At 42.6% G+C, this 23,102-nt stretch overlaps 1 protein-coding gene across 1 annotated transcript in view; it reads left to right on the top strand.

Moving 5' to 3' along the window:
- Positions 1-23,102, top strand: part of RP2 (RP2 activator of ARL3 GTPase) — a 41,445-nt gene that overhangs the window by 8,902 nt on the left and 9,441 nt on the right. Inside the window, exons 2-3 of the mRNA XM_051827050.2 lie at positions 5,863-6,528; positions 11,822-11,936. Coding sequence (XP_051683010.1) covers positions 5,863-6,528; positions 11,822-11,936 — 781 coding nt within the window. The remainder of the gene's footprint in view (positions 1-5,862; positions 6,529-11,821; positions 11,937-23,102) is intronic.

A 23,102-nucleotide genomic window follows, 5' to 3' on the forward strand; every position in this document is an offset into this window, starting at 1 on the left:
ATCTTTGATAATAATTGATTTCATGTCTTTCGGATACATACCAATAGTGGGATTGCTGGATCATATGGCAGTTCTATTTTCAGACTTTTAAGGACTCTCCATACGGTTCCATAGTGGCTGTACTAATTTACATTCCCACCAACAGTGTATAACATTTCTGTCTCTTTGTTGAATTTCTCATGCATTGTTTTCCTCTTTTCTTTAAACTGTGTTCTATTGCATCTCATTGAGTTTCTGCGGGATCATTATTTTTAATTCTTTTTCAGTCATTTTATAGATTCCCTTCCAGTCAGGATCTATTTCTAGAGAACTATTGTGTTCTTTTGGAGGTGTCATATTTCCTTCTTTATGTTTCTTGTCACTAGGTTGATGCCTGTACATCTGGTGTAATAATTCCTTTTTTCTGGAGGTTTTGTTGGAAAAGACTGTTTTGCTTAGATGGAATGCAAGGTGTCCCTTGTGTTGTTGCTTTGGCTTTGATTCTAGGTGAGCCCAAAGGTATAACCTCCTAATGATTGAGTGATTTCTTTATCTGTAATCAATGGCAGTAGTATCTGTGAATGCCACAAAAAATTGTCTGGTCAGTGGCAGTTTGGTGGAGGTTAGTGACTTTGAAGTGGACTTGGGCTTCCAGAGGTATGTCTTCAGTCCCCAGGGGGTTGGTGTTGATCACCCTAGGGCTTGTGAAGACTCTAGCCACATTCTTGGTGCTGTGGAACACAGGATGGGGGCTGTCCCTTTGTCTTGCCAGGCAAGCCTGGTGATAGTGACATTCATGGCAACCATAGCTGTGCCTCTGGGACTTTGTGATATGGATGAGATCTTTCCCATGTTCTGCTGGGTAGATGTGGTTGATGCTGGGCTTATAGCACCGAAAACCTTAGTCCCAGCAGTGGGGGCTGTGAAGGCAACCTTGCCCCAGACCTACGGGGTGAGTACAGGTTATGCTGGGGGTTATGCATGGACAGGTGTGGGTCTGGAGCAGTGGAACACAGGTAGGTTCTTCCCTAGATCCCATAGGGCTGTGTTCCTGTAACTCTGAGGAATATAATCAGAGTCCTAGAGCTTCAGGATGAAGTGGGGTTCTTCCTCAGGTTTGGGGATTGTGGAGTTGACAGCTGCCAGCCTGAAGCAGAGGAATGATGGTAGGGCCCTTCAGATCCCACCCATGAGTTATTCCAGGAGTTGTAGTACCCACAGCAACAGTCCCAGAGCTGCAGGGCACAGAGGAAACTGCCCCTGTTCCCACAAGGCATGCAAGGGGTGACATTGGGACTTGTGCCTAGACCACCCAACACCCTGTGCAAAAGATGCAGAAGGGGACTATCTTGGGTCTCTTCATCTGGGTTTATTTATGGGTTGTTCCTCCCACTGAGCCCCAAGAAGCTCAGTGGAACCTCGCTGGATCATGCCGAGTGAGCAAGCATAGTTCTGGAGCTTGTGCCTAGAAATCTCACAGCTCTGCTTTGGGAAGTGCCCTGTCTCTGGCTCTGGGGCTTCTGGTAATGATGGAGCTGCTTGCTGTCTTCTAAGGCAGAATGGAGTGTAGCAGCAACGGTACCGCAGCAGCTCAGGTCTGGCACTTCATGGGCAGAGGAAGGAAATGTGGGTTCCTTTTTGGAAGCAAAGTAGTCACTTAGACCCTAGTGTGCTTTCTAGACTGGATTTAAAGTCCATGAGGTGGAATTCTCCTGTAGTTAGGGCTGCTGGTCTGCGACCATGATTAGGGTCGTCATGGTGTTTTGGCTTACTTTTTCTCAGAAAGATGACTCCCCCACATACACACTCTGGCCCAGGAGCTGGAGGAGGAGCTATAGCACACTTTGCTCCTCTCTCTCTCTGCTGGCTTTCAGAGTCTGTGTTGTTTCCCTCAATCTCCTGGAAACGTGGCCCTTCCTTTGTTGTGCTATCTTTCTGTGGCTGTCTCCATCTCTTCTCCCTCCATGAACTTTTTAAAGACCTGTGTGTTTTCATGGATTTCAAAATTAAATAAAAATTTAAAAATAACAAACTTATCTTTAAATTCTGTTCTTCATTAACTTTAAAAAAATCATTTGAGGGACCGGGACTCTAGTGCAGCGGGTTAAAGCCATGGCTTGCAGCATCAACATCCCATATGGGTGCCAGTTGAAGCCCTGGCTGCTTCACTTCTGATCCAGCTCCCCGCTCATGCACCTGTGAAAGCAGTGGAGGTTGGTTCAAGTCCTTGGGCCCCTGTACCCATGTGGGAGACCTGGAAGAAGCTCTTGGCTTTGGATCATCTCAGCTCTGGCCGGCACAGCCATTTGGGGAGTGAAACAGTAGATGGAAGACTCTCTCTCTCTCTCCCTCCCTCCCCCTCTCCCCCTCTCCCCCCCCCACTCACTCTGTAACTCTTTCAAATAAATAATAAAATAAATTTTAAAAAAAGGTAGATATCCCTATCCACTGGAAGCTGCCATTGTAGGGAACGGAAAAAAAATTATTTCAGACACACAAACACACACACATAGCTCCCACATCCACTGATTCACTCCCAAATACCCATGATGACCTGGCCAGCTGAAGCTGGGAGCCAGGAACTCAATCCATATCTCCTTTGTGTGTGGCAGGACTCTATTACTTGAACTATCACCACTGCCTCCCAGGTTCTGCATTAGCAGGAAGGTGGAATTGGGAGCTGAGAAACAAACCCGGGATCCATGCATCCATGAGATGCAGCCATGTTATTCCTCATTTTAGCTACTAGGTTAAATGCCCACCCCTCCACAAACTTTTGGAAGTACTTTCCTAAAAGTTGAGTATCCTATATCTGAAATGCTTGGGACCAGAAGTGTTTTAGATTTTGGAGTTTTGTTGTTGTGTTTTTTTTTTTTTTTTGAATGTTTGCATAGATTTTACTTGTTGAACATTCCTAATCCTGAAATGCTCTAAAATCCACAGATTTACTTAAACTTTTTAATTTCTTCTTTTTTTTTTTTAACATTTCTTTATTTGTTTTAAAGGCAGAGTTGCAGAGGGAGAGGGAGAGAGGTCTTCCATCTGCTGGTTCACTCTCTAAATAGCTGCAATGGTGCAATGGCCAGGGCTGGGCCAGGCCAAAGCCAAGAACCTCCTCTGGGTCTCCCATGTGGGTACAGAGGCCCAACCTCTTGGGCCATCTTTTGCTTTCCCAAGTGTATTAGCAGGGAGCTGGATTAGAAGTGGAGTAGCCAAGACTCGAACCAGTGCCCATATGGGATGCTGGCTCTGTAGGCGGCAGCTCTATCCGCTTCGCCACAGCATTGGCCCTTTAATTTCTTCTTGAATCAGTTGTAGTTATTTTTAAAGCAATTTGTTCATTTCATGGATAAAATCTTTAAATTTTGGGGTATATAATTGTTATTCTCTTTTTAAATTTTTATGTGGAAGGCAGGCAGGCAAAGATCTTCCATCTGCTAGTGCACTCATCAAATGCCCACAACCACCAGGGCTGGCCCAGTCCAAAGCCAGGAGTCAGGAACTGCATCTGGGTTTCCCGCATGGATGGCAGGGATCCAAGTACTTGAGCTGTCACTTGCTGTCTCCCAAGGTATACATCATCAGGAAGCTTGAATTAGAAGTGGAGCCAGGACTTGAAGCCAGGTATTCCAGTAAGGGATATGGACATCCCAAGCAGCATCTTAACCTCTGCACCAAATGTCTGCCCCATATTCTTTTTTAACCTGTGCTATTTATAGTTATAATCCCCTCTTCATTCATACTATTGTTCACATTTTCTTCCTTGCCTGAGTTGTACCTGTTTTGTTCTCCCCCCAAACGAACCTACTTTGGGCTTTGCTTTTGTTTATTGTATATTTGATTTCTAAATCATTAAATATTATTTATCCTGTTTTCTGTGAATTTACTGTTTATTTATTTTTTTAGCATAATACTCAGATGACTCAGATGAAATTCCAGGCTCCTGGCTTCAGCCTGGCCCAGTTCTGGCCAGAGTAGCCATTTGGGGAATGAATCAAGAGATGAAATATCTCTCTGTCTCTCCCTCTCTCTGTAACTCTGCCGTTCAAATAAATAAGTGAATCTTTAAAAAAAATTTTCAAGTAAATGAGAATGTTGGTGGCCGGCGCCATGGCTCACTTGGCTAATCCTCCGCCTGTGGCGCCGGCACCCCAGGTTCTAGTCCCGGTTGGGGCACCGGATTCTGTCCCGGTCGCTCCTCTTCCAGTCCAGCTCTCTGCTGTGGCCCGGGAAGGCAGTGGAGGATGGCCCAAGTGCTTGGGCCCTACACCCACATGGGAGACCAGGAGGAAGCACCTGGCCCCTGGCTTCGGATCAGTGCGGTGTGCTGGCCGTAGCGGCCATTTGGGGGTGAACCAATGGAAGGAAGACCTTTCTCTCAGTGTCTCTCTCTCTCTCACTGTCTAACTCTGCCTGTCAAAATAAAAAAGAAAAATGAGAATTTTTTAAAACTTTTTTTGTTATTAACTCCTAACTTAATTGCATGTTGATCCCAGGTCATGATCTATAAGTTATCTATTATTTAAAATTTGTTGAGGCATTTTTATGGTCCAGTACATTTTTTTTAAATTGTTTAACATGTGTTTGAGGAAAATGTAGGTTTTTCTCTACTTGTTGGATGTTGAATTCAAAATTATTCATTGTATGATTCAGATCTTTTTTTTACATTCTTACTGATTTTAATTTTTTAGTTTACCTGACCTATCAATAATTGATAAATGCAGCATCAGAAGACACCCCTTAGATTAAAAAATTTATTTATTGGAGAGGCAGAGAGAGAGAGAACTCCTGCCTGCTAGTTCACTACCCAAATACACTCAGCAGTAGGGACTGGGCCAGGTGCCAAATCCAGGAGCCAGGAACACAGTGCAAATCTCTGGGTAGCAGGAACCCAGTTGCTTGAGCCATCATCACTGTCTACCTCAGTGCCTAGAAAGAGCCATCACAGGCCGGCGCCACGGCTCACTAGGCTAATCCTCCGCCTTGTGGCGCCGGCACACCGGTTCTAGTTCCGGTCGGGGCACCGGATTCTGTCCCGGTTGCCCCTCTTCCAGGCCAGCTCTCTGCTGTGGCCAGGGAGTGCAGTGGAGGATGGCCCAAGTGCTTGGGCCCTGTACCCCATGGGAGACCAGGAGAAGCACCTGGCTCCTGCCTTCGGATCAGCACGGTGCGCCGGCCACAGCACGCCGGCCATGGCAGCCATTGGAGGGTGAACCAACGGCAAAAGGAAGACCTTTCTCTCTCTCTCTCTCTCTCACTGTCCACTCTGCCTGTCAAAAAAAAAAAAAAAAAAAAAAAAAAAAAGCCATCACAGCCATTTGGGGAGTGAAATAGTAGATGGAAGACATTCTCTCTCTCTCTCTCTCTCTCCCTCTCCCTCTCTCTCTCCTTCCCTCTCTCTGTAACTCTTTCAAATAAATAATAAAATACATCTTTTTAAAAAAAAAATAGTAGACATCCCTATCCACTGGAATAGGGAGCTATTGTCAGGAATCAGAGCTGGGTATCAAATCTGGGCACTAAGAAATTCCTTAATATCATCTAATATGCTATGTGTGTGTGGGTGGGTGTGGGTGTGGATGTGGGTGGGTGTATTTTTCTACTTATCCACAAAAGTGTTTTTTACAGTTGGTATATTGAAACAAGATCCAAACAGTGTTCACACATTGAACTTTGTGAATGTCTGCTTACTCTCCCCCCACCATGCCTTTTATTTATTGGGACAATAATATTTTCCTGTTCATTTTCTTACTACATTGCAAAGTCAGTGAGATCAGAAACTTGATATTTGGGCACTAAGAACTGTGCCTGGCACCCAACAAGCACTTAATTGATATTTGCTGAATATTAATAATACTCAAAGTCTATGTTTTGTCCCTGTAGGTGGATCCAAAAGACTACATGTTCAGTGGACTGAAGGATGAAACTGTAGGTCGCTTACCTGGAAAAGTGGCAGGACAACAGTTTCTTATTCAAGACTGTGAGAACTGTAACATCTACATTTTTGATCACTCTGCCACAGTTACTATCGATGACTGTACTAACTGCATAATTTTTCTGGGGCCTGTGAAAGGCAGTGTGTTTTTCCGGAATTGCAGAGATTGCAAGTGCACGTTAGCCTGCCAACAATTTCGTGTGCGTGATTGTAGAAAGCTGGAAGTCTTTTTGTGCTGTGCAACTCAACCCATTATTGAGTCTTCCACAAATATCAAGTTTGGCTGTTTTCAGTGGTACTACCCTGAATTAGCTTTTCAGTTCAAAGATGCAGGGCTGAGTATCTTCAATAATACATGGAGTAATATTCATGACTTTACACCTGTGTCAGGAGAACTCAACTGGAGTCTTCTTCCAGAAAATGCTGTGGTGCAGGACTATGTTCCTGTACCTACTACTGAAGAGCTCAAAGCTGTCCGCGTTTCCACAGAAGCTAATAGAAGCATCGTTCCAGTATCCCGGGGTCAGAGACAGAAGAACAGTGATGAATCGTGCTTAGTGGTGTTATTTGCTGGTGATTATACTATCGCAAATGCCAGGAAACTAATTGATGAGGTAAGGAGACACAGAAGGTAAATAGACATATACTTACTGTAGAAACTCACTGCTCTGGAGAACTCCTTTCTTTTCAAATTGACTACTAGAAATACAGGCATCCCTGTATTGAAGTGTAGGCCTCTACCTCTGTACCCCCATAGACATGTCTGTAAACAAGTTGTTTGGGACTCAAAATACTTTTCCATAGAGATTTCTAAAAACTGTAATTCAGTAAACATTCATTAATCACCTATTATATAAAGTTACTGTTACTATATTTCATTGATTATAGTGTATATGTTTGTTTCCCATATTTTTGCTTATCTGAGATGACCACTTAGAGACTGATGAAATATACTATAAGCTGGAGATGGAGATACATAGACAAAATTTTCTGCCCTCAAAGAATTTCCATACTTTATAACAAATGATTTCCACAGAAGCTTTAAAAGTAGTACTACATAGTAAAGCATAGCCTTTTTTAAAAAGATTTATTTATTTGAAAGTCAGAGTTACACAGAGAGAAGGAGAGGCAGAGAGAGAGAGAGAGGGAGGGAGGAAGGGAGGGAGGGAGGGAGGGAGGGAGGGAGGGAGGGAGGGAGGGAGGGAAGGGTAGGTCTTCCATCCCTCCCCAATTGGCTGCAATGGTTGGAGCTGCACTGATCTGAAGCCAGGAGCCAGGAGCTTCCCTGGTCTTCCCACTTGGGTGCAGGGGCCCAAGGACTTGGGCATCATCTACTGCTTTCCCAGGCCATAGCAGAGAACTGGATCAGAAGTGGAGCAGCCGGGACTTGAACTGGCGCCCGTATGGGATGCCAGCACTGCAGGTAGCGACTTTACCTGCTATGCCACAGCACCGGCCCCAAGCATGGCCTTTTTAAATTACTTAGTGTGGAGATTTCTTTGAAATTCTAATTGCTTAGAAGTTGGAAAAGTCATTTGAGAATACAATTTTTGGACCCTGTTGTGACTGAGAAAGCAACCTCTACTTCATCTTTCATTATCTTTTTTTTTTTTTAAAGATTTGTTTATTTGTTTGAGAGGTAGAGTTACAGAGAGAGGGAGAGACAGAAAGATCTTCCATCTGCTGGTTCACTCCCCAGATGGCTGCCACAGCCGGAGCTGAGCTAATCTGAAGCCAGGAGCCAGGAGCTTCTTCTGGGCCTCCCACATGAGTGCAGGAGCTCAAGGATTTGGGCCATCTTCTACTGCATTTTCAGGCCAGAGCAGAGGGCTGGATTGGAAGTGGAACAGTGGGGACTAGAACTGGTGCCCAATATGGAATGCTGGCACCGCAGGCGGAGGCTTAGCCCACTCTGCCACAGTGCCAGCCCCTCAAAACAGTCTTCATGAGTCTTCAGATGTTCTTAACCTTTTAACACTGCCTGATGTGTAGAATGGCAATGTTGAGTGTCCTTGAAAGGAATACGACCAGGAAGAATGAGGTTCTTTAAATAAACAAAAATCCTGCGATAATAATAATAGCTGCCATTCATACAACTTTTACTATATGCCAGGCCCTATTGTAAGGAATTTAAATGAATTTATTCAATAATCGAAAAATCAACCCAGCAAACTAGGTGCCATTATTCCCCATTTTATAGACGTGGAAAGTGAATCACAGAGAGCGTTAGTAACTTGCAAAACGTCACTCAGCTGGTAAATGGTGAGCTGCAATTCAAATCCAGGCAATCTGGCTGTGTAGGCCAAGGTGTCCACACTGCAACATGACACTGTCATGCTGCTTCAGTGGTAAAGGAAAGTAGATGAATGCCTGGTGCAGTAGGAACCTGACCAAATGCATATGGACTCCAGGGTGCTCCAGCCTGCGGAGTCTAAGACTAGAATGATCCTAGCTAATTCTGAAAGCAAAGAATTGAGTAATAAAAAGAGAAAATGCCAAGTACATGTGAAGAGCATATCAAAGTATGCTGAAAGACAGAAGGCTTCCATGTTGTGTTAAGAGAGATCACATTTTTTTAAATGATGTTTGAGTTCCCTGGGAAAATATGTGTAGAAACTAGTTAATTCTGAGATTATACAAAAACTTGATTCTTTCTCATATAACACAAATGTCTTAAGACAGCTTAGATTGCAACTGTGATTGCTAACTCTAGTTTTATTAAACTCTAAGAGTATCACAGAATTTTGTTTCACAATATTTTTATAAATTGAACATATAATGGTTTTTGAGGTAGGAAGTATAAAACTTGAGACAAGTCCAGAAAGGCTGGATAAAGCAGAAAACACATTCTTCAGGGAGTCAGGAGAAGTTACTGGGCCTTGGTTTTCTCATCTAAAAATTGGATTTCTTGCTTATTCTTACATCACAGATATATATGGGATAAGTTACAATAAAATAGCTTGAATTGTTTGGGAATATTTCATAATTTTAAGTTGCTACCACTATTTTCAAGTCTTTAAAAGTAGAATTTTTATGAAAATGAATCTTCAAATATCTAGTGAAATATTAAAAAATAGTTTCATAGCTATTTGTTTTAGGTAACACTCAAATTAATCATCAGTTTATGTGTCTGGCTATAAAATGGGAGATGATGCTAGCCTATCAAATTAGAAATAGAGGTAGGATTGTTTTCTGATATTTTAAGTAACTTTACAATCATCTGGCAGTGATGTCCATTTAATTTTCTGCAGTTTTCTTAAAGATTTGTTTGAAAGGCATAGTGACAAAGCACACACACACACACACACACACACACACAGTCTTATATCCCCTGGTTTACTCTGCCAGATGCCTGCAACAGCTGGGGCTAGAGCTGGAGCTGGACCAGGCCAAAGCCAGGAGCCAGGGATTCCATCTGGGTTTCCCACATGGGTAGCAGAAACCCAAGTACCTGAGCCATTTTCTGCTGCTTCCCAGGCGCATTAGCAGGAACCTGGATTGGAAGCAGAGGTGGAAATTGATCCCAGACACTCCACTATGAGATACAGCCATACCAAGTGGCAGCTTAACCCGCTGTGCCACAAAGCCAGTCCCAATTTTCTGCAATTATTTTTAATGTATGTCGTCTTTTATCTGAAATAGTATTGAGTGAGACTTCTGAAATAGGATTTTTGTGTTTGATCCCAATTTGATGGAATGGTATGGAATAATGCAACCTTAGGATGAAATACTATGAGCCATTAAAGCTGACTCTATAGAATAGCCAGAAAATGTTCACTTGAATCAAGTAAATGAAAATTTGTAGAATATTGGGTTAAGTAACTAATTTTCTTTAAAATAGGTAAATTCTGGAAAATTATGTATGCTAACATATTAACAGTTGTAGTTATAAAGTCAACAGCAGTTTTTTTCTTTTCATTTTTTGTAGTTCTATGGCTTTTACAGCCCACATATATTATTTCCATAGTGAGGAAAAAAGAACACTGGGAGAGTAAAAGGGAAGTGCACTTATATGGCAGTGGCATCAGAGTGCTAGTACCTTCTGTGATACTTCTTTGTTGCTATTTTTCATTTTTCAAATGTTCTTTGTTGAACATGTATGTTTCCATTATTAAAAACCCAATAAGCGTTCCTAAAAAATTAAGTAGTTACAATGACTTTGCATTTGTTGAACTACTCTCATATGTATTTTTAAAAGTAATATGTACTTATTGTAGTGAATTACAGCAATAAGGAAGAATAAAAATAGGTTTAAAATCATCCATAATTTTACTATTCCTTGAATAGTCTTTTTAGGAACAATTTTTTAAATTCATTTAGTCTGTAATCAGATTAATTGGAGTTGAATAACAGCTTTGTTACATAATAGTTATATGACCTTGGGCAAGTTTCTTAACCACTCTGCTGTACCTATTTTTTCTCATTCCCTACAATGAGGGTAATAATAGTACCTATCTCATGAGAGGGTTAAGTGTATTATACATGTAAAGTGCATAAAACTGCTTGACATGTAATGAATACTTTATAAATGTGATTTTTTATAAGATTTATTTGAAAGGCAGAGTTAGAGAAAGAGAGAGGGAGAGACAGAGGTCTTCCATCTGCTGGTTTACTCCCCAAATGGCTACAACAGGATTGGACTGGACTGAAGCCTGGAGCCATCTAGGTTTCCCATATGTGTGGCAGAGGCCCAAGCCCTCAGACCACCTTCCGCAGCTCTCCCAGGCACATTAGCAGGGAGCTGGATCAGAAGTGGAACAGTCGGGCCTTGAACCAATGCTTATATGGGATGCCAGGGTCAGGTGGTAGCTTAACCTGCTGCAGCACAATGCCAGCCCCTATATCATGCCCTTTAAAATTAACATTGTTAAACAAGCCTTCCCCCATTTTATTATAAAATCTTTGTAATTTTCAATGAGCTATGATAAATGTAATAAACTCTGGTATTTTATCATGTGAATGTAGCTTACATTACTAAACATTCTCTTCACATTGGACATTTGCAATATCACCAAACTAAAGTTTCTGTCTGGTAATTCCAATCAAAAAATGTTTTTAATTGTGTTTTAAGTTTAAGGGATAATTCATATTTATTTGACTCTTAATATTAAGAGTAGGTATGACAGGGGCCGGCCTTGTAACATAGTAGGTTAAGCCACTGCCTGTGACACCAGAATCCCGTATGGGCACTGGTTCAAGACCTGGCTGCTCCACTTCCGATCCAGCTTCCTGCCAATGCCCCTAGGAAAGCAGTGGAGGATGGCCTGTGTGCTTGGGCCCCTGCTATCCATGTGGGAGATAGGCAGAAGCTCCAGTCTCCTGGCTTCAGCTTGACATAGCCCTGGACATTTGGGGAGTGAACCAGTAGATGGAACATACTTCTCTCTCCCCTTTCCCTCCCTCCTCCTCTCTCCCTCCCTCCTTCTTCCTCTCCCCCTCCTCCTTCCTCCTCTCCCCCTCTCCCTCCCTTCCTCCTCTCCCCTTCCCCCTCTCCCTCCCTTCCTCCCTCCCCCCTCTCCTTCCTCCTCTCCCCTTCCCCCTCTCTCTCCCTTCCTCCCTCCCCCCTCTCCTTCCCTCTCTCCCTCTCCCTCTCCCACTCTCCCTCTCCCACTCTCCCTCTCCCGCTCTCCCTCTCCTGCTCTCCCTCTCCCCTACTCCCTCTCTCTCTCCTTCTCCCTCCCTCTGTAATTCGGCCTTTCAAATAAATAATTTTTAAAAATTTAAAAAAGAATTTTAAAAGAGTAGGTATGAAGAAAGAGTGTCATATATATGATAACTTGTTGAAGCACATGTTCTGAATTAGAGTCATAACAAAAACAAAAATGTGGTGTTGCATTTTATACAGAAAACATTGTTTTAGCCTCAAAAGTTCATTTTAAAATCTAAATGCAATTTTATTTTCCACAGATGGTTGGTAAAGGCTTTTTCCTAGTTCAAACAAAGGAAGTGACCATGAAAGCTGAGGATGCTCAAAGGGTTTTTCGAGAAAAAGCATCTGACTTCCTTCCTCTTCTGAACAAAGGTACTTTCTGAATGCTTGGTGCACTTGGAGGTTCTTTTTTTAACTTTAAAAGTTTATTTTATATTTATCCAAACGGCAGAATGACAGGGAGGGAGGGACAGAGAGAGATCTTCATTCAGCCGTTCACTCCCCAAATGGCCTTAGTGGCCAGGGGAGAGGAAGAGCCAAGAACTCCATTTGTGTCTCCCACGTGGATGTCAGGGGCCCAAGCACTTGAGCCAGCTTCTGCTGCTTTCCCAGGTGCATTAGCAGGGAGCTGGAGTAGAAGCAGAGTGGCTGGGACTGAAACTGGTGCTGCTATACGGGATGCTGTCATCGCCCATGGATGGAAGACCTCTCTCTGTGTCTCTGTCTCTGTCTCTGTCTCTCTCTCTGCCTCTCTCAGTCCCTCATTCTCCCACTCCTCACTCCCCCTGTCCTCCCACTTCTCTTCTTCCTACCCTACTCTGTTTCTCTGTTAATTATACTAGGTGGAGACCTGTACTTGTTTAGTCTTTTCAGATTTTTGAATTTGTTCAAATCTAGCCCTTTATTTTCTTTTTTTATGAATATATATGTATATAGTGGCAACAGGAGAGTGGAGAACAACTTCACATCACTCCCAAAACAGCACTTCTCTGCGTGTATTCTTATTTAAAAAACAAGCCTAAATACCAGTGTTAAGATCCCAAGCATTTTTGGATAATGGATTTTTAACCTGTAAAGGAAATTGTGACCCAGCTTTTTTGATACAACCATTTCTCAAATTATTTTTTAAATTTCAGATTAACATAGAATTTTGAAAATGAACCTTTGAAGTCTCAACAACTTTTAGAAAATGAACTAAGTAATAAATGCCATGGCCATCCTAAAGTGTGAGGGTTAGAAATGAAGTGAACATCTGAGTAGGTCTAAATGAACAATTTATGTACATGTATGATATTAATGAAGTAGTATCATAGAATTGCTCCAACCTAGGGTTGGACATGTGACACAACGACTAAGATGCCACTTTTGATTCCCACATCCCATATTGGAGTGCCTAGGTTTGAGTCTCAGATCCATTTCTGATTCCAACTTCCTGCTAATGTGATGGCTCAAATTGTTGGGACAGTGCCGCTGGTATGAGAGACTGGATTGAGTTTGTAGCTTTGAACTGGCCCAGCCCCTGCTGTTGTGTGCATTTGAGAAGTGAACCAGTGGAGAGGGAGATTTCTCTCTCATCTCTGCCTTACAAATAAATACGATAAATAAAAATTTAGGAAAAAGAATTGCTCTAACTCAAATATAATGTCTTCATTTAAGTAACAGAATATTTCACATGGAGGAAGAAAAATGCTCTGTTGCTACAAAAACTAAAAACCAATGAACAGATGTTATAGGAATTTCAGCAAATAAACATTAAAAAATTCTTAAAAAAAAACAGATACCCATAGGAAGAAGTAATCAAAGGCTGATTAGGTCATATAAGAAACTCACATGAGCCAGTTTGAATGATTTTCCACTCAACAAATGTGGGAAAATTTTTTTTTTTTTTTTTTTTTTTTTTTTTTTTTTTTGACAGGCAGAGTGGACAGTGAGAGAGACAGAGAGAGAAAGGTCTTCCTTTTTGCCGCTGGTTCACCCTCCAATGGCCGCCGCTGCAGCCGGCGCACCGCGCTGATCCTGGCAGGAGCCAGGAGCCAGGTGCTTTTCCTGGTCTCCCATGGGGTGCAGGGCCCAAGCACCTGGGCCATCCTCCACTGCACTCCCTGGCCATAGCAGAGAGCTGGCCTGGAAGAGGGGCAACTGGGACAGAATCCGGCGCCCCAACCGGGACTAGAACCCGGTGTGCCGGCGCCGCAAGGTGGAGGATTAGCCTATTGAGCCACGGCGCCGGCTCGGAAAATGTTTTAAAATATTTATTTTATTTGAAAGGAAAAGTGACAAAGAAAGAAAAAGATCTCTTGTCCACTGGTTCACTCCCCAAATGCCTGCAATAGCCAGAATTTGGCCAAGTAGAAACCAGGATCCTGGAACTCCATTGGGTCTCCTATGTGGGTGATAGGGACCCAAGAACTCAGGCAGTCTTCCGCAACTTCATTAGCAGAGAGCTGGATTGAAAGCAGAGCAGCTGGGACTCAAACTGGCACTCTGGGGCTGACGCCGCAGCTCACTAGGCTAATCCTCTGCCTTGCGGCGCTGGCACACCGCGTTCTAGTCCCGGTCAGGGCACCGGATTCTGTCCCGGTTGCCCCTCTTCCAGGCCAGCTCTCTGCTGTGGCCCGGGAAGGCAGTGGAGGATGGCCCAAGTGCTTGGGCCCTGCACCCCATGGGAGACCAGGAGAAGCACCTGGCTCCTGCCATCAGATCAGCGTGGCACACCAGCTGCAGCGCGCTGGCCACAGCGGCCATTGGAGGGTGAACCAACGGCAAAGGAACCCTTCTCTCTGTCTCTCTCTTTCTCACTGTCCACTCTGCCTGTCAAAAAAAAAAAAAAAAAAAAAAAAAAAAAAAAAACTGGCACTCTGATATGGGATGCTAACACCCCAGGCAGTGGCTTAACCTGGTATGCCACAATGCTGGCTCCAAATTTGGGACAATTTAACTGTCCAAAAGAAGAATGAAGGCAGTAATTTTTAAAAATAATTATTAATTTATTTAAAAGGTAGAGTTACAGAAAGGCAGAGGCAGAGAGAGAGTCTTCCATCTACTGGTTCACTCCCCAAGCCACAATGGCCAGAGCTGGGCTGATCTGAAGCCAGCAGCTTCCTCTGGGTCTCCCACAAGGGTGCTCAAGGACTTGGGCGATCTGCTGCTGCTTTCTCAGGCCATAGCAGAGAGCTAGATCAGAAGTAGAGCAGCCGGGACTCGAACCAGCGTCCTTATGGGATACCAGCACTGCAGGTGGCAGCTTTACCTGCTACACCACAGCACCAGCCCCAAAGGGAGTGATTTAAGAACAACAGAAACTCATAGTTCGTAGTGATAAATGAAAAAGGTGGGGAGATAATAAAAGAATGTTTGTTTGCTGCCATTGGAGGGTGAACCAACGGCAAAAGGAAGACCTTTCTGTCTCTCTCTCACTATCCACTCTGCCTGTCAAAAAAAAATAATAATAAAAGTATAAGCTTTGAAATAATCACCATTTTCTAACCCTGATGTAATAAGTATTTCAGACAAAGCTTATCAGTGGATGCTAAAACTACTGGGGTGAAAATTATGAAGAGATAGGATATTTATACATTCTAATTCCAAGAGGAAGTATGCCTTGCAGCAGAGATTTGGTGATCACCATGTTAATCCAGAGATAAAACTTAGCTTCAGGTGATGGATAACCTGACATGTGTTTCTTCTGATGTAATGCAGTGAGAAATATGCAGCATCACCCGTGAAGTGTCAGTGCCAAAACTACTCATTTATTTATTTAAGAGTCAGAGAAGATAGTGTGCATATGAGTGCGCATGCTCCCATCTGCTGGTTTACCTCCCAAATGCCTGCAGTGGTTGAGACTGGGCTGAGTCAAGGCTGAGAGCCCAAAACTCAATCCAAGTCTCCCACATGAGTGACAGGAACCCAATTACATAAGTTGTCACCACTGCCTCCCAGAGTCTGCATGAGCAGGAAGCTGAAATCAGAAGCTGGAGGTAAGTATCAAAGCTAGGCATTCTAATGTGGAATACAGGCATCTTTCAGCTAAGCCAAATGCCCACTCCATTGAAAGCATTTAACCTGAACCTAATGGAGTCAAGACTTAGCTTCTAATTTATAAAAAGGAAAAGAAATATGTTAATTGACACCATGAGGAAACAATGAGACAACTCCAAAATAGAAGCCATTCTACAAAACAGTGGGCTGGGTTTCTTCAGACAATGTCATGAAAAACAAATAGGGGAACTCTTCTAGATTAAAAGAGACTAAGGGGGCAGGCATTTGGCCTAGGGGTTAAGACTCTGGTTGAATTTCAACGATGCCTGCATCTCATATTGGAGCGTCTAGGTTCAATAGCTGGCTCTGGCTTCTGGCTCCAGCTACCTACTCATTTAAACCTTGGGAAGCAGTGATGGGGTGGTGGTCCAAGTAATTTGGTTCCCACATGGGAGACCTGGATTGAGTTCCTGCTCCCAGCTCTGGCAGCCTAGCCCAGGCCAAACTGTGGCAGGTACTGGGAGAGTGAAACAGCAGATGAGAGCATTCTTGTTCTCCCTCCCTCTCTCCCTCCCACTCCTTCCCTCTTAAGTTAAAAAAGACTAAAGGGACTGATTAACTAAATGTGATAAGTGATCTTGGAGCTATAGAACTGTAAAAGGCATTTTGAAGGCAACTTGGGAAGTGTGAAGATGACATAAAATATTGACTAACATCCTTAGATAAGATAATGGTATTGTAATCATGTAGGAGATACATGCTGAAGTGTCATGATGTCTGCTACTTTTAAATGATTCAGCAAAACAAAACAGTGTATGTGTTTACAGATGGTGTGTAGTATAAAACAAAGCAAATATGGTGAAATGTTAACTTTCTGTGAGTTTACATTATTCTTTCAGCTTTTCTATAATGAATAAGGATTTTACAAATAAAAAATTGGGGGGAAATTTTAAGTTACCCAATAGTATGTTGATTTATGTAGAATACTGAGCAGACTGTCAGTGGAGGTAACTCTAGTGGAAAACAAGTGGCCATCAGTCATGCTAAGGCAAGGTTTCAAAGTCTCTGCACTGACATTTTAGGTCAGATATTTTTGTTACTTGCGGCTGTCCTATGTATTATAGGATGTTTAGCAGCATCTCCAGCCTCTATCCACTAGGTGCCACTAATACTCCCTCTCCTCAATTGTGACAACTACAAATGTTTCCAGACATTGCCAAATGTTCTCTGGGGGGCAGAATTGCTCCCAGTTGAGAACCACTATTCTGAACTAAAGGTAGACTTATCCTTCGAAGATTCACTTTTAATAGTACCTCGGAATGTCTCAATTTTCCTCTTCAGTTAAAGTAGTCACAATTATTTGCTTTCAGTTAATAAGAGAATTCATAGGTTTTTTCACCTTGAGAATCTTCTAAACGTGACTATATAGGGTACTTGTAAAAATATATATTTCTGGGAGCAGGCAGTTAGCCTAGTGGTTAAGATGCCTGCCTCTCACATTGGAGTAACTTGGTTTGACTCCAGCTTCTTGCTAATACAGACTGTGGGAGGTAGCAGTGATGGCCCAAGTAATTGGGCTTCTGCTACCCACATGAGAGGACCTGAATGGGCCTCCACTTCAGGCCTGGCCCAGCCTCGGCCATTGTAGTATTTGAAGAGTGAACCAGTGTGTGGTCTCTATTTCTCTCTAAGTAAAAAAAAATACAAATATAAATTTCCAGCTTCTACCTCAGAAAGACTGATTCAGAAATCTCTGAGATGTAGCCTTGAACTCTGCATTTTCAGTAGTTTCCCAGATAATTGTAATGATCATTGAGACTTGGATTCCTTTGATTTAGAGCGTCATTCATCCATTCATTCAAGCATAGTAGATGAGGTCTAATAAGTAATAAAGATATAAAGTCAGGTAGCATAGGATCATGTAAGCCAGTGTAGAGACTTTGGCTTCTAGTCTGAATGAAATGAGAAGTTATTGAATGTTTTGGTTTTTTAAATAAACTTTTTATACTGGTATAATTTTAGGTTTTGGGGAAAATTACAAAAAGTTTCCATATACCCTTTGCCCAGCTTCCTCTAATGTTAGCATAACCATATAATCATGGTACATTGGCCAAAACAAATAAACTTATATTGGTAAAATAGTATTAACTCTATACTTTATTGATATTTCACCAATTGTTTCACTTAGAATTCAATCCAGGATCCCACATTACTTTTAGTTGTCATGTCTTCTTAATTTCCTCCGGTTTGTGAAAATGCTTCAGTCTTTTCTTATTTTTTGTAACCTTGAAATTTTGAGGGTTTTTTTTGTTTTTTGTTTTTTGTTTTTTAAAGATTTATTTTATTTACTTGAAAGACAGTTACAGAGAGAAGTAGAGACAGAGAGAAGTCTTCCATCAGCTGGTTCACTCCCCAGATGGCCGCAACAGCTGGAGCTGTGCCGATCCAAAGCCAGGAGCCAGGAGTCTCTTCCAGGTCTCCCATGCGGGTGCAGGGGCCCAAGGACTTGGGCCATCTTCTACTGCTTTCCCAGGCCACAGCAGAGAGCTGGATCAGAAGAGGAGCATCCCATATGGGATGCTGGCGCTTCAGACCAGGGCTTTAACCCGCTGTGCCACAGCACCGGCCCCAACCTTGAAAATTTTGAAAAGTATCAGCTGGCTATTTTGTAGAAATGTTTCTCGGATTAGAGTTGTCTAATTTTTTCTCTGGTTAGACCAGGGTTGTAATAGGTTTTTGGGAAGAGGTGAAGTGCCCTTCACATAGTCACATCATATCACATCACATCATGAGGCAATAGGATATGAACATGAGGTGGTATCTGCCACATTTCACTAATGTAAACTTTCTGTGTTTCCCTTTCCATACTTGGAGTCACTGAGTCACAAAGATCCGCCCATGTTCAAGGAGAGGAAAGTTAAGATCTACCTCCTGGAGACAGGGATATTTACATACATTATTTGGAATACTTCTGTAAAAAAGATTACTGAATTCTAACCCATTTGTTTACTCAATCATTGGTTTCTATCAGTATTGACTCATAGGTACATATTTTATTCTTTAGGTTATTATCAAGAACTATCAAATTGTTCCAGTTTTAGCCCTTGGGAGCTCTTTTAGGATGGCTCCTCTGTCACTTTGACATGCCCTCATCCTTCTGATTTTCAAACACTTCCTTACTTTCTAAATCTGTAAGGTATTCCAGGCTCATCCTGTTATTTTCCTTGCCCCAGAACTACTATCAACTATTTCTCCAAGGAGTCCTCATCCCATTTATTCTACAGTGGTAGTTAGAATCTAAGATATGAGTGCTAGATGTGCCCATTACTACCAAGATGTCACTGGTTCTAGGTTTTTCAACAGAGTTAAGAAATATATGTATTGAATATTAAGCCGTGTGCACTCAAAAATCTATAATTAGTTCTGAATGGATATACCTTAGAGCAGAGGTGGAAAGCCTTTTTTTTTTTGCCAAGGGCCGTTTGGATACTTATAATATCATTCACACGCCATATAAAATTATCATCTTAAAAGTTAGCCTACTATGGATTTGTTGAATATTGAGTCCCACCTATGGTTGCCTTGGCAGGACCAGACCAAATGATTTCACTGGCCTTGTACAGTCCACAGGCCAGATGTTCCCTGCCTTAGAAATACTGTAGATGCATTTCCAGACCACCACAATAAAGTGAATGTTGTAATAAAGAAAATCAGAAGAGTTTTCTTCTAGTGCATATGAAAGTTATGTTTATAGCCTGTTTGTAGTCTATTAAGTGTGTAATATATTACACAACATTCAAGAAAATAGTGTACAAACCTTCATTGAAAAATATTGCTTTTAGCCGGCGCCGTGGCTCAATAGGCTAATCCTCCACCTTGCGGCGCCGGCACACCGGGTTCTAGTCCCGGTTGGGGCGCCGGATTCTGTCCCGGTTGCCCCTCTTCCAGGCCAGCTCTCTGCTATGGCCAGGGAGTGCAGTGGAGGATGGCCCAGGTGCTTGGGCCCTGCACCCCATGGGAGACCAGGAAAAGCACCTGGCTCCTGGCTCCTGCCAGGATCAGCGCGGTGCGCCGGCTGCAGCGGCGGCCATTGGAGGGTGAACCAACGGCAAAGGAAGACCTTTCTCTCTCTGTCTCTCTCTCACTGTCCACTCTGCCTGTCAAAAAAAAAAAAAAAAAAAAAAAAAAAAATATTGCTTTTAAAAACTAACAATGATGTGATTTTTTTTGTTTGGTGGAGGGTCTTGCCTTGGTTTCGATGGTTGCTGACTGGTCAGGGTGATGGTTGTTGACATTTGGGGTGGCTGTGGAAATTTCTTAAAATAAGACAACAGTGAAGTTTGGCTCATTGATTGACTCTTCCTTTCACAAAAGATTTCTCTGTAGCATGCAGTGCTATTTGATTGCATTTTACTCACAGAAGTATTTTTAAAATTGGCACCAGTCCTTTCAAATTCTGCTGTTGCTTTATCAGCTAAGTTTGTGTAATACTATGTAATCCTTTGTTGTCCTTTGAGCAGTATTCAGAGCATTTTCCCCAGGAGGAGAGTCCATCACAAGAAACTACTTTGTAGTTTGATAAGAAGCAGCTCTTCATCTGGTAATGCTTTATCATGAGAAGTGCAGAAATTCAATCACATGTTCAGGCTGCACTTCCAATTCTAGTTCTCCTGCTATTTCTGCCACATCTGCAGTTACTTCTTATACTGATGGGTTGAATCTCTCAAAGTTATCCATGAACATTGGAATGAACTTCTTCCACATGCCTGTTAATGTTGTTATTTTGACCATCATGTTCTTAATGGCATATAGAATGGTGCGTCCTTTTCAGAGGCAATTTACTTTGCCCAGATCTGTCAGAGGAATCACTATCTATGGCAGCCAAGGACTTACAAATATATATTTCTTAAAATTATACTTGAAAGTCTAATTTGCTCCTTGATCCATGGGCTACAGAATGGATGTTTTATCTCCATTAGAGCTCTTGGGTGACCAAGTGCATTGTCAGTGAACAGGAATATTTTGAAGTAGGTCTCAAGAGTGGGCTTAAGATACTCAGAAGCCGTGTTGTTAACAGTTGTACTGTCATCCAGGCTTCTTTGTTCCATATATACAGCATAAGCAGAGTAGATTTAGTATAATTCTTAAGAGCTTTAGCATGTTTAGAATGGCCAGTAAGCATTGGTTTCAACTTAAAGGTTATCAACTACATTTGCCTCCAACAAAAAGTCAGCCTGTCCTTTGAAGACAGGCATTGGCTTTTCCTCTGTCGCTATGAAAGTGCTAGATTACATCTTCTGTTTCATGTATACTGCACATCTGTTGTTTAGTGCAGCCACTTTCATCACTTATCTTAGCTAGATCTGAGTAACTTGCTGTAGCTTCTACATCAGCACTTACTGCTGTACCTTGCACTTTTATGTTGTAGACAGTAGCTTTCCTTAAACCTCATGAGCCAACCTCTACTAGCTTCATACTTTTTTTCTTGCAGCTTCCTCATCTCTCTCAACTTTCACAGAATGAATAGAGTTAGGGTCTCACTCTGAACTAGGCTTTGACTTAAGGGAATGTTACAATTAGATCTTCTGTCCAGACCACTAAATCTTTCCATTTCAGTAACAAGGCTGTTTTTCTTTCTTATCATCTATGAATTCAGTGAAGCAGCACTTTTAATTTCCATGAAGAACTTTTTTCTGGGGGCCAATGATGTGGCATAGAGGTGAAGCTGACACCTGCAACACCAGCATCCAATATGCGTGCTGCTTCAAGGCCTGGCTGCTCCACTTCTTATTCAGCTCCCTGTTAATGTGCCTGGGAAAGCAGTGGAAAATGACCCAAGTATTTGGGCCCCTGCCACTCATGTGGGAGATCCAGATGCTCCTGGCTTCAGCCTGGCCCAGCCCTGGCTGTCACAGCCATTTTGAAAGTAAAACAGTGGATGGAAGATATTCATTCCTCTCCCTCTCCCTCTCCCCCTCCCCCTCCCCCTCCCCCTCCCCCTCCCCCTCCCCCTCCCCCTCCCCCTCCCCTTTTTTAGATTCCACATGTAATTGAGATCATATACTATTTGTTCTTTTCTCTTTGTAATTTATTTCATTTAGCATTATGTCCTCCAAGTTCCTGCATGTGTTCCAAATGGCAGGATTTCGTTTTTTTAAAAGATTTACTTATTTATTTGAAAGACAGTGAGATCAGACAGAGAGATCTTCCATTTGCTGGTACCCCTCCCCCCCAATGCCTGCAACAGCCAGGACTGGGCCAGGAGCCAGGAACTCTACCCATATCTCCCACATGGCTGGCAGGAACCCAAGAGCTTGGACCATCATCTGGTTGCCTCCCAGGTACTTTTAGCAAGAAGCTAGATTGGAAGCACAGAGTAGCCTAGACTCAAACCTTCACTCTAATATGGAATGTGGGCATCACAAATGGTAGCTTAACCCACTGTGCCATAACACCTGCCCCCATGAATCTCCTTTTTCAGTGCTGCATAACATTCCTGTGTGTGTCCCCCACATTTTCTGTATATATTCATCTGTTAACATACCTAGGCTGATTTTGTGTCTAGGCTGTTAATGTTGCAGTGAACACAGGAATACAGATATCTCTTAAAGATAGTAATTTTACTTCCTTTGGATATATAATTAGAACTGGGATTACTGGATCATACAGTACTTTTTTTTGAGGAACTTCCATACTGTTTTCCATAATGACTGTACAATTTACATTCACACAGTGTACAAATATTCATTTTTTCCATATCCTCACCAACACTTGTCTCTTTTCTTTTTGATAATAGCTATCCTAACGTGTTTGAAATATCTCATTGTGGATTTGGCTTGCATTTCCCTGATGATTGGTGGTGTTGAATGCTTTTTCTTGTGATGGTTATCATTTTATTTGATAATTTTTTTTGACAGGCAGAGTGAGACAGTGAGAGAGAGAAAGGTCTTCCTTCTGTTGGTTCACCCCCAAAATGGCCACTATAGCCGGCGCGCTGCACCTATCCGAAGCCAGGAACCAGGTGCTTCCTCCTGGTCTCCCATGCGGGTGCAGGGTCCAAGCACTTGGGCCATCCTCCACTGCACTTCTGGGCCACAGTAGAGAGCTGGACTGGAAGAGGAGCAACTGGACAGAATCCGGCACCCCAACTGGGACTAGAACCCGGTGTGCCGGTGCCACAGTAGGATGATTAGCCTAGTGAGCCATGGCACCGGCCATTTTATTGATAATTTCAAAGATGCCAAAAGCAAGCATTTGGCATAACATTTAAAATGTCATGTGGCCCTAAACAGCACTCTGACCTCAGAATCAGCCCTTAAGGCATTTGGATCTGGCTAAAAAGCCCATGAGAGCATTTCAAGCATGGCAAACCAAGACCCTGTGGCAAAAAATGTTCTACATGAAAGCTCTCTGTGAATGAGACCCCAGTGGAAAGAAGGGGCCATCTAAGAAGGATCTACTTTTCTCTGAAGGGAAGAAAGGACTCCCACTTTGCTTATGGCCCTGTCTAAATACTAACAGAGTTTGTGGACTCAAAAGGCTTCCATAGCCTTGGCAGCT

This window comes from Oryctolagus cuniculus, chromosome X (genome assembly GCF_964237555.1).
Source record: "Oryctolagus cuniculus chromosome X, mOryCun1.1, whole genome shotgun sequence".
Taxonomy (NCBI): Eukaryota; Metazoa; Chordata; class Mammalia; order Lagomorpha; family Leporidae; genus Oryctolagus; species Oryctolagus cuniculus.